At 40.9% G+C, this 10,768-nt stretch overlaps 1 protein-coding gene across 16 annotated transcripts in view; it reads right to left on the reverse strand.

The window, feature by feature from the left end:
• Positions 1–10,768, reverse strand: part of LOC144246307 (uncharacterized) — a 304,135-nt gene that overhangs the window by 55,737 nt on the left and 237,630 nt on the right. For all 16 annotated transcript variants that reach the window (XR_013339981.1, XR_013339982.1, XR_013339983.1 and 13 more), the window contains one exon: positions 5,595–5,707. Coding sequence is in view for 13 of the 16 variants with exons in the window: in XM_077783235.1 (XP_077639361.1) it covers positions 5,595–5,619 (25 nt within the window). In the remaining 3 variants the exon portion in view is untranslated. The remainder of the gene's footprint in view (positions 1–5,594; positions 5,708–10,768) is intronic.

Raw genomic sequence — 10,768 nt, forward strand, 5'->3', positions numbered from 1 at the left:
CAGCCTCCAAGGAGGGATGTCTCTGCAGGACCAGGTGAGTAACAATAACAATCCTAAAGTTCTCCCTTGGTTACAGAGACATGGAGATGTACTGGCTACAGATACAACCAGAGCCCGGTGGGAAATTCTGGGAAGGAAATCGTGAGCATCTTGTCTCCCTGCAGTGGAATGCTAACTCTGCTGTCCCTGCACACTGCCATTCTTCAGACAGGGACTTCACTACTGTGTACTTTGTGCTGGCCTGGAGGAACTTCTGCCCATACCAAAACATCACCCAGACCACTCAGAGTTAACAGAAGATGTACAAAAGAGAACAATCTCACATTGTCATGGGAGATGAAATTAAATATCCCAGCAGACATTCCTGTTCATATGACATTCTGGCCAAGAGCCTCCTCAGATACTACAGTGATAACAATGCAACTACTTTCATTACTAATGCTAATTCAACGGGAATTTAACGGAGTAAGTAGTTTAAATTAGCATTTTCTTTTAGGAATTCTGGGCTGGCAGTAGTAACATCTGTCTCTCTGAAGTGATAACAGAGAGCTTAAGCTTCAGGTCTGGCTGTTCTGCAACATGACGCATTGCATTACTAACCCAGAGCCAGGTAATCACCCTCCTGCCAGCATTAATGAGTTTCTGCTACCTAAGAGTCCTTTGAATTAATGAGCACAGGTAGCACCAGTGGCAGGGCAGGAGGCTGGGCCCCAGACCTGATCTCTTGTGCTGCCACCTCCAGGCAGTGCCCTGGGCCCCACTCTGGGCACATCCTAAGGTGCAGTTCTGGCACGGACCTCGACCTCGTTCTTCCTCCTGTGACAGTGAATGCCCCCAGAGCCAGCCCTGGGCTCCCAGGGTAACTGATAGCAGCACAGCCTGGCTGGATCAGCAGCTGCTGTGCTGCACCAACTCCAGTTTCTTTATTGCTTTGCCCATTTTGGGAGCACTTGTCCTTCAAACCAGGCTCCCAGAGGGCTCGCTGACTGCCAGGGAAAGCACACTCCACAAATGGAGAGCTTTCTGTGAGAGGATGGAGCTAAGGTCCCAGGAACCCTTGTGCTGGCTCTGTAGTTAACACTTCATGCTTGCTTTTTTTTTCCCCACCATAAAGTGTTTATTTTCTGAAATCCTTTAAGAATTGTGTCATTAACACTATTTCTGATTTTACACAGAAGCTGCTTTTTGAAGATATTTTGCAGCATAAATTCTGCACAGCTTATTTAATATATTTTTTTTACCTTTAAAAGCACCCCCGTCAGCCACACTATGTATTTTTGAGTACGAATTACATACTTTAGAATAGATTACAGTTTGATGTAATTATCAATTTTATTCCTTTGCAATTGTGAAAGAGTTAATCTCACATCTTAATAGGAGTTTGCCCTTAATAAGAAATCATTAAAATAAGCCAAGAATAATAATCTAAATGGAGACCATTCTTTTACTTTTTGTCAATATTTTCATAGTGACAAAGAGATTAAACACAAGATATTTTTTAAGGCTTCCCCCCCACCCCTTGTAAATCATAAATGCTTTGGTATATTCAATTTCAAAATGAGTTCCCTGTGGATCAGGCTAACACAACGGATCAAGAAAATCTTCCCAAACCCTGCTGCATCTTAGATGGAAAAGTACAAAAAATGTTCTTTTGACGTTTCCCCCTGCTCCTTTTTCAACTGCTCCTCTTTCCCCTACCCCAAAGGAACCAAGCTGTCAGTGCTAATCGTAAGTTTCTTAGTCCTTTTCTGAGGCTTCAAAACACTGTAATACATATTCCTTCTAAATAAATGAATGCTTTTAGACTATATTCAGAGGAAAATATTCAAGTGACTACATATTTGCTACACCACACAGAAATAGCTAGTTTATTTAGAGATAGAAAGATCCCCTCTGCAAGATGAAAAGTAAAGGGAACACCTGTGTTTTAACTATTACTCTTGCATCTGTGCCAGTTTTAGACCCCCCCCTAAGCAAGATAAGGAGACAATTCTACCGAGGGAGAGGTGTTTGTAAGACCTGACCAGCTTTTCCATGCAAGGGTATTGGCCAGACTGAAAACACTCCTTTGCAATACTTGCTTGTCATAAGGGATTTAATTTGAAGACTTGAATGTCCTTTCTCCCGTCCTTCTGTCCTTACTGGTTACACAATACCAAGGGCTCCTCAGTGAAATGTAGAGCACAGCTGCTCACAGCTGCTTTAACACACGGCCACCAGCCTTGTTACTGAACAGGTCAGGACTTGGCTCACCACTAAATCTGTCTGATGGTAAGTCCTGTTCCTGGAAAACGCTTCTGTAGGAACTGCAAGCTCTGGTCCAGCCGTGGGCAGATGTGAGGGCAGCAGAGGCAGGGGTGGCAGGAGAGGCCTATGGATGTGGCTGCACTACAGCCCCAGTGCAGAAGGGTCCTGCCTCCCTCCTGCAGCTGGACCAGAGTGGACGCCTACAGCCAGAAGCAAAAGTGACAAAACAAGCTCTCTGCTCAATAAATCACCAACTCTTCCAGCTGGTCTAGGCAGCAGGGATGTCCTGCCCATTAGAATGCCATGGAAGTAGCCTGGGATCACCACTTCCATAGGTGCTGAGTGCCACACTTGGCCCTCACCTAAAGAGAAAGTGTCCCCTCTGAACATTTTGCAAGAGTGGTAAAGGTAAGGACAAATTACTTACCAATGGCACTGCAAGATCTACCAATGTCTTCAGCGACAGAGGCCAGCATGAATACAAAAGCTCAGGGAAGCAAAAGGCCTGGTGCAGCTCTAAAAGACTCTGAATTTCAGCTTTAGCATGGACATAGTTTTGGTTACTTACCACATATTTGAAACAATTGAAGTAGGTTCTTTCTGTGTTTACTTTGGAGCAAGCTATTTTTAAGGTCACAGTCCCTGCTAAAGGAGGAAACTGTGCCTCTGAGGTATTGGGAATTAAACAGAGTAAAGAAAAAGGCACAGAGAAAGAAGCTGCCTTACAGAGAGAATTCAAATATTTTGCTTCCATCCTTCTGCAGTCTGTAGTCAAAAAAGAACTTTACAGTAAACACTAACTCACTTTTTTTAAAAAAAATGAATGCAATTCAAATTCACAGAAATTCTTTTTTAACTCCTGGAATCCCTTTTTGACAGACTGTAATACAAAGGGAAATTCCCACTTGCAGATTTCCACTTGGCTTTCAGAGTCTTGGAGCACATGCTGACCACTCCCCTGTCTGTGGTGACACATGATGGCACCTATGGCACCTATTTCCAGTCAAGTGTTTTCTGCAGGCAGTTTTCAGACCTGGAGATACAGATGAGGAGGTGGAGAGGAGGCAGCAAATGTATTGAGAGCCTTGGAAAAGCCAATCAAGATAGAAATCAGACATATTTTGCTGTGACCAGACTTTTGTGGCAGGAACCAGAGGAAACCAGTGCCAAAGGGATTGTGCAGGAAAGGATGGGAGCGAACGGACAGAGCTGCAAAGACAAGGAATTCCACCCTAGGGAAGAGCAGGGCCTGCTGTTATCAGACTGCAGCCTGCCCTGTCCCTGGTGCAGGAGGTCACACAACACTTTACCACAGCAGGGCCACATCCTGTATCTGACACCAGGAATTAACTCTGGAGCCTTAGGTCTTAAATAATGCAGAAAAGGATCAAAGCCAGCAGCTATATGAAAAGAGACTTATTTCATAACTTAATTGCTTATTTCCAAAACACCAACTTTATTTATTTAAGTAACTATGACCTTTTCTGATGCACTTCTAATGTAAATGCTCATGTGTGGTTGTCAGAAGAAAATCATGATAATAAAACACTAATACCTTAGATCAGGAGTTGCCCAATTAACTTTGCTGGGATAGCATTCCTATAGAAAATGATCTGTACCTCTTTGAGGCAGGGGTTACAGCTGTTTCCAATTCTGTCCCAGGCTCTGCACTTGCAAAAGACAAATGCATTTGGAGCCATTTTGCAGATGTTTTCTTCTCATGCAAGTACCATGAGACATACATCAAGATTTTGGGAATCCCTCCTTCAGCTGGCCTCTGCTGTTTTTGTCATATCCCAGATTAGGGTGGATGCCTGCTCCTCCAGCTGCAGTGCCAAGAAATATTATCTTCAGGTGCAGAAGATGTCTTCCATGGCTCTAATTAAACAGATGGAACACGTACAAGCAGGGAACAGCATGTGCATACCAGTCCAGAGGACATATAATGTCAACTAGAATTGGAACGACATCAGGAAGACCAGAAAGTGAAGGAAGACTCTTCCATGCCTTGACAGTGGTGCAACACTGGACATCATCTGTTCCTTACGTAGATGTCAGCAGCAAGATACAATGACTGAGGGAATATCATTAATATTTACTTATTACTTGGGCCAAACTGGGATAGAGAACAGCAGGTCTTGAATAGAAGATGATAAACTCTGGGGAGAAAAATCAGGATGGGAGGTATATACAACAGTTCTATGGGTGGAAAAATAAGAATTTATGTGAGTTACTCCTCCAAAAAGGGCGTGCTCTGTCTCAAACCCTGGTATTACAGTAAGGACAAAGCTTCTGTTTCAGTTGTTTCTCAAATCTGAGACATTAGTAAAAATAGGATAGGAGCCCATGACAATATAAAATTATTTTCTCTTCAGAAATTGTCTTTAGACACATATGCAATTTACCTTTGAGTGACATCTTACATTTTCATATGAAGCCTCACCTGAGTGGGGTACACACCTCTGTTTACTTTCCAGTGACACCAAAGTGCTACACAGCATTTTTTTTTTAATCACCTGCACAGATACTCTGTAACACACGTGTTAATGTAAGAAAGCAAAAATACACGTCAGAGGTGACTGCTACTGGTGGGAAGGGAAAATGTGTGACTTCTCAACCCCAATGTAAACACAGAAGCTTTAAGAAAGTCAAGCAGTACTGTGAGCTGTATTAGCACCCCTAAAGAGTCCTCTAGGTATATAAGAACCATGCATGCAGAATGATAGCACCATTACATTCAAGAACTTACAGTATTACAGCATACCACCTTAAAAACCAAGCTTTCAAGGGTTCAAGAAAGATACTAAAACCCTGCAAATCATATTTACATAGTGAATGCATAAGAATTATATTTTGTTTTGGGACTTGTTTTATTTAAATTCTGCTGCAATCAATATGTATTTTGGAAAGCAATGCAAAACTCAAGCACATGATATTCTTCAATGCTGTTTGAACTTGAGAATAGTCTTGATGTGCTGAGGTAGTGCAGGCTTACCAAGAAAGATGGTCTAATTGAAACAGGTGAATTAATAACTCTGAAAGAAGGTGGAAGTTGCACAAACAGGAAGAACATTGTGTTACACTTGACCAAAACCAGTATGCCACGCTGAAACACTGTGGAGTTTTCCACAACTTTAGGCTGTGGCAGGATGTTCTAAGCCTTCCTTGTATGAAGGTTTGGTCTTCTCGGCCTCTGAAGGAACAAACACTTTCCAAAATGTGAACAGTCTATGTGCTTTTTAGCAGTGTTTCTTGAAAGTACATTTTAGGTACAAAGAGCAGAAAAAATTACCTGTTATCACGAATGATCACTTTCTCAACTATTTAATGCATGTTATGTGACTTACCAAAATACTTCTGGTTTTGAGTCATACTACATCAAGTCTCCCTTGCTGGCTTTGACATCATTTCTGGAACAGCCAGTGGTCAACAGATTCTGATTTGCATGTCATCAGTGAAACTGAAATAAAGAACAGAATTTTGTTCAGAATTACTTTTATATTCCATGCCTCAAGGAGCACAAGCACTTTTCAAACTTCAGTACTGATGTATTTGAAAATCCCAGTGAGCTGTTAAAGACAACATCCTATTCATCAGAAGCCAGTACCAAGTGAACCTAAGTGAAGGCAATTTTAAAACATGGTCTCAATTTAGCTCCATACATTAATAATCTGGTAACTATTTTTTCCTAAATCCAAAGTCCGTATGAGCTGATGTTGGAATAAGGGATCTCAGTCACTGCACGGCAGTGTCACAGATAGAGAACACAGTGTTCTGGCGGGCTCTGCAACACTTGGGTAACTTACACCTCGGGGCTTCCAACACTGACCATATCCTCAGCTGCCGTAAGGTCTAACAAATTATGTGGTGCAAAAAAATCCTTTTGCACTGCATGCTAGAGACTAACTGGTGGGAGAAAACCACCTACCTGTTACACTGTGCCTTGTTACCTGGGAACATCAGGTGATGTTCCCAGGTAACACCAATCCCAAATTGCCCCTCAGGACTGTTCAAAGGCTGTACAGAGTTTTTCAGAGCAATCGAGATTACATCATTTAACTGTAAAATCCCATTTTGGATGCAATAATGTTTGCTGTATCTGGAATTACTGCAAGCATCCTGGTAATAAAGTCAGAACACACCATCTTCCTCTGCTAGAAAGTTGCTGAGAAGGTATTTTTATTTTCAAAAAACCCTGACCACTCTTATTAAGCAGAACCATTATAATCATGGTCTTTTCTGCCATCAGGTCTTGCATCACAAGTATCCAACCTGAAAATTGTCACTGGCAAAATACCTTTTAATTCAGAAGGAAAGCACACCCATAATGAAATCTGAATTGTGCTTTACTGCTTCTAAAACTTCACAAGGTACTGATTCCAAGAAGAGATGGGCCTCCATTCTGGTAAGTAAGAACCAGTGTTTTAACTTACTGTCAGCCTGTAGCAACTTCTGCATTATTCACATGTTCTTTCACCTTGCCCAAGGTGAAGCTCATTATTCTTTAAGGATTAAAAGAGTTTTTATGGGGCTTGCTAGTAGCAAGGTAGGGGTAAGTCTCTTCTCGCAAGTAACAACTGACAGCACAAGAAGAAACAGCATCAAGTTGTACCAGGGGAGGTTTAGGTTGGATAACAGGAAAAATTTCTTCATGGAAGGACTGTCAACATGCTGCTTGGGATAGTGGTAGAGTCACCATTCCTGGAAGGATTTAAAAGGTGCATAGATGGGGACATGTTTTAGTGGTTGCCTTGGCAGTGTTTGATTAATGGTTGCATTTAATATCAGAGGTCTTTTCCAACCTAAAGGATTCTATGATTCTGTAACACTATGGCAACAAAACATAACTTTTCTTAGATCCCTGAATTTCTAGTAACATAAAGCAGTATTGATAAAATAGTCTTAGGGTAAGCTAGGGCAAGAAGTTCTGACACAGCTTAAAATATATTAAAATAATTCAGAATTCACCTGATTCTATCCTCCAAGTCAAAGGGAGCAAACTAGGAGGAAAGGTTCTCAGGTATAATTCATGATGCAGCTTTCAGTGAGCACACCCGTGACTGCAGACACAGATCAGGCACAACCCTTGCTAGTCCTCAAAGCACTGCACAGATGAATGGAAGTATCATACCCCACAATGTCTGCGTGCCTAAGCAGGCTTGACCCGTGCACAAGGAGACGAGGAGAACCCTTGCCTGGGCTGTGACAGTGTGATAGCACTCAAGATCTGATAATGAAGAGCAAAACTTCCCACAGGGTGCTTTAATGTGATGTAATCTTTAAGGAAGGAGTAGTAATCTTGCCAAAGACATTTTCTAGGAACTGCTTCAGAGACATTCTTTCACGTGAGAGACTGAAATGTTAAGGGTTAATAACTCAAAAGATAGGCCATTTGCCAAAGCAGCAGGTGCTTTGCTGAGCTCCCCAGCTAGAGCAGAGCAGAGCTTTTGGGTGTGCGGTGGGGAAACCTCTGCTCTGCAGAAGCCCTGGCCAGGGGCAGAGGAGGTGAGCACCCACCACCTTTGTTTAGCAACAAGCTGATTTTGAGCCAGGTAAGGGAAGAGGTGGATAAGAAGCAGATCCTGTGAGGTGGAACAGTGCTTTTGATCATGGCAATGTCCTCCCTTACACAGGTGACTCAGGAGTAAGGGCCTCACCTGACCCTGAGGAAGACAAGCACACAGGGGCCTCATCCCTTTTAATGGGGGTTAACCCAGCTCAACTGCACTGAAGTGAGAGGCAGGGTCTTAGAGGGTGTCAGAAACCATCAAAGATCCCAAAAATGCCCCCAGACTTATTTCAGGGCCTTCCACCAGAGAGCTGTTTGTGATCCCCAGTTGTACCAGTGTGACACTTCCCATGCCCCCGGGAGGCACCTGGGCATTCCCACCTCAACACAGAACCCACTGCACTTTGTGTTTCACGGATCAAGGCGGAACCATCACCTCACTCAACAGACAATGAAATCGCAACAATCAACTCTTGTCACTGGATCCATGGGTGGTGATATCTTTCCTCTCCTCTACCTACTCTTATTCTGTCTTCTTCTTTCTTTATTTTCCTTGTATGTTTTCTTAAGTGATATCTTTACATTTTTTATTGCTGTTTTTCTGTGGATACTAACCAAAATAGCTACATACCTCCTTGCCATTGCAACCCAGTGGTTCTAAAATAAACCTGCTGTCTATCTCTCTAAAAACACATTTCACTCTAATCCACCTCAAGGGATCTATTACCAAGAACCTCAGTTACTTGGCCTGCAGGGGTGGGTCATAACATTTACCACACCAAAATTATTTTTATTGTCATCAGTACAAATTAGGCTCCCAAGTCTTCTTACACATGTCAAATTGGACTGATTGGGATCTATTTTTTTGCTTCAGAGATTTTTATTCTACAATGGATATATACGTGTATATCCATATTCTCAACCTTATTCTATTATTTTAAATAATAACTATTAGTTTTAAAGATAAGGTAAAATAAAAAATAATAAAGTATAACAACTTCTTAAATTATAAATAAAAAATTAAAAAGAAAACTAATACTCATCTTCCACTGTCAAACCTATCACTTCAAACTGCTCTGCTTCTATAAGGGAATTAAAGTTTTATGCCCCCAGTTTTATGCTCCAACAGGAGCCTGATCCTTTGCACCTGAAATGCCTTCCTCTGCTTCAAATCTCAAATCCAGCTCTGTTCTGCTTCTCTCCTTCCCATTCCATCTGAGCACTAAGGATTCCCTTCCACTTTCCTTGCCCCATTATAACTGATACGTAATTTACTATTCACATACACTTTTTTTTTTTTTTTTCACAGCACTTTTTCCTATCTCAAGTCAACCAGTTTGACATTGCTGAAAGAACCCTTGTCCAAAAACAGCAAGACAAAAAAAAAGCCTTGGAATAATTTAATTTTAAAAAATAATTTATTATTTTTCAATAAACTAAAAGCAAACTAAAATAGGATTCAATATTCACATGACACTTGAAATTTTACTTCCCAGATTTTACTGAGGGAAAAAAGGGTAAGCTAAGCACCCCCCTCTGGCTCTCCCATTTTGGAAATTCCTCACGAATGTATGTACCTACAAAAGACTTCATCTGAATTCTAGTTTAATTTCTCCCTTGACTATCCTGGAGATGTTCTGTTTAAACATGTTCTCACTTTCTTCAAGTCATGTTATGTGTTTCTTCCCTGAAGTGCAGTGTGTTGTCCTGAGAGGGTAATACAGGTAACATTTAATACCTAGTTGTAAAATAATAGTAGAATTCATCAATCCTGAATTCCACTGGTACTACTAATTCTCACAACATATACGCACAAGAGCAGTCCATATGCATGGAGCCCAGTGACAAAACCAAATATCTCTCCTGTTTCTGATAGCTGCCCATAGGATTTTCTCTCACTCTCCCTAAAAGACAGTGTTTGTGAAATCACAAGGAAGCAAGAAAAACAAAGGATCCATGAAACACATCTGAATTTCCCTTTTAATGGCAGCTCATTTTCCACTTGTAGTTTTGCAGTGAACATTCATTATTTCAATAGCAAAACAGTGGACGATCCGTAAAGTCTATGGGGAAGTCTTTAATTTCAGTTTCCTTTGTGTAATTGTTGATAGAAATACCCTCAGAGTAGACACTTACTAGACACAGACAGCTCTGCGTCTGGCTACAAGGATGTAGGTGGAATATGTAAACAAAACAATATACGAACTAATACATACCACTAATGCAGGTATAACCTCAAAAATCACAACTTCTAAAACACATAGAATTTCATTTTACAAAAAGACCAGCACCTTTGCTAGTGGAATACACTGCTTTCACTTGAAATTGTTGCATTTTTCAGACACCTGGAATCAAGTAGCTGCTTTGCTATATGCACTTCAATAAATACTGTTTCAGCAAGTGTCACCGGAGAAGCCCTCATGTTAAACAGCTTCCTGGAGGTCTGACACCCAAAGAAAAGACATAAGAAAGCCTTCCTGTAGTTGGAACTCATATTTCCTTCAAATATTAATATGAAGCACCAGAACAGTACAACATTTATGAACATCTGAAAACGTTCTGGCCATGTGGAGACACTATGCCTGCATTCTACACTTCTAAATTTTATTTTGCTCTTAATTCTAATTATCAAAGCAGATAGAATTTTAAATATCGAAGGATCTAAACATAAATTCATTAAACTTGTAAGTTGATTTATGCAAGCTGAGAAAAACAGGAAAATAAAAACAGCTGCAAAATATTTTCAGTAGCTGAAATAAAGTAACTGACATTAAGTAGGGAAGGGAAATCTGTATTTTGTTTTAATATGCAATTTTAATATAACACCTACTTAGGGTGGCATTTGAGAGCTAACATAAATATTTTAACATTCTAAATTGCATCTTTACTGAACTGTACATAATCGCATTTATTATTGCAATTTTCACTGAAACAGAAACCTGGTAAACATTTAATCTCAGTACCTTAGAGCAGCAACAGCGCTGTACCTGCACTCTGTGTCCATCTCCGCTG

The sequence above is a fragment of the Lonchura striata genome, chromosome 5 (genome assembly GCF_046129695.1).
Source record: "Lonchura striata isolate bLonStr1 chromosome 5, bLonStr1.mat, whole genome shotgun sequence".
Classification (NCBI taxonomy): Eukaryota; Metazoa; Chordata; class Aves; order Passeriformes; family Estrildidae; genus Lonchura; species Lonchura striata.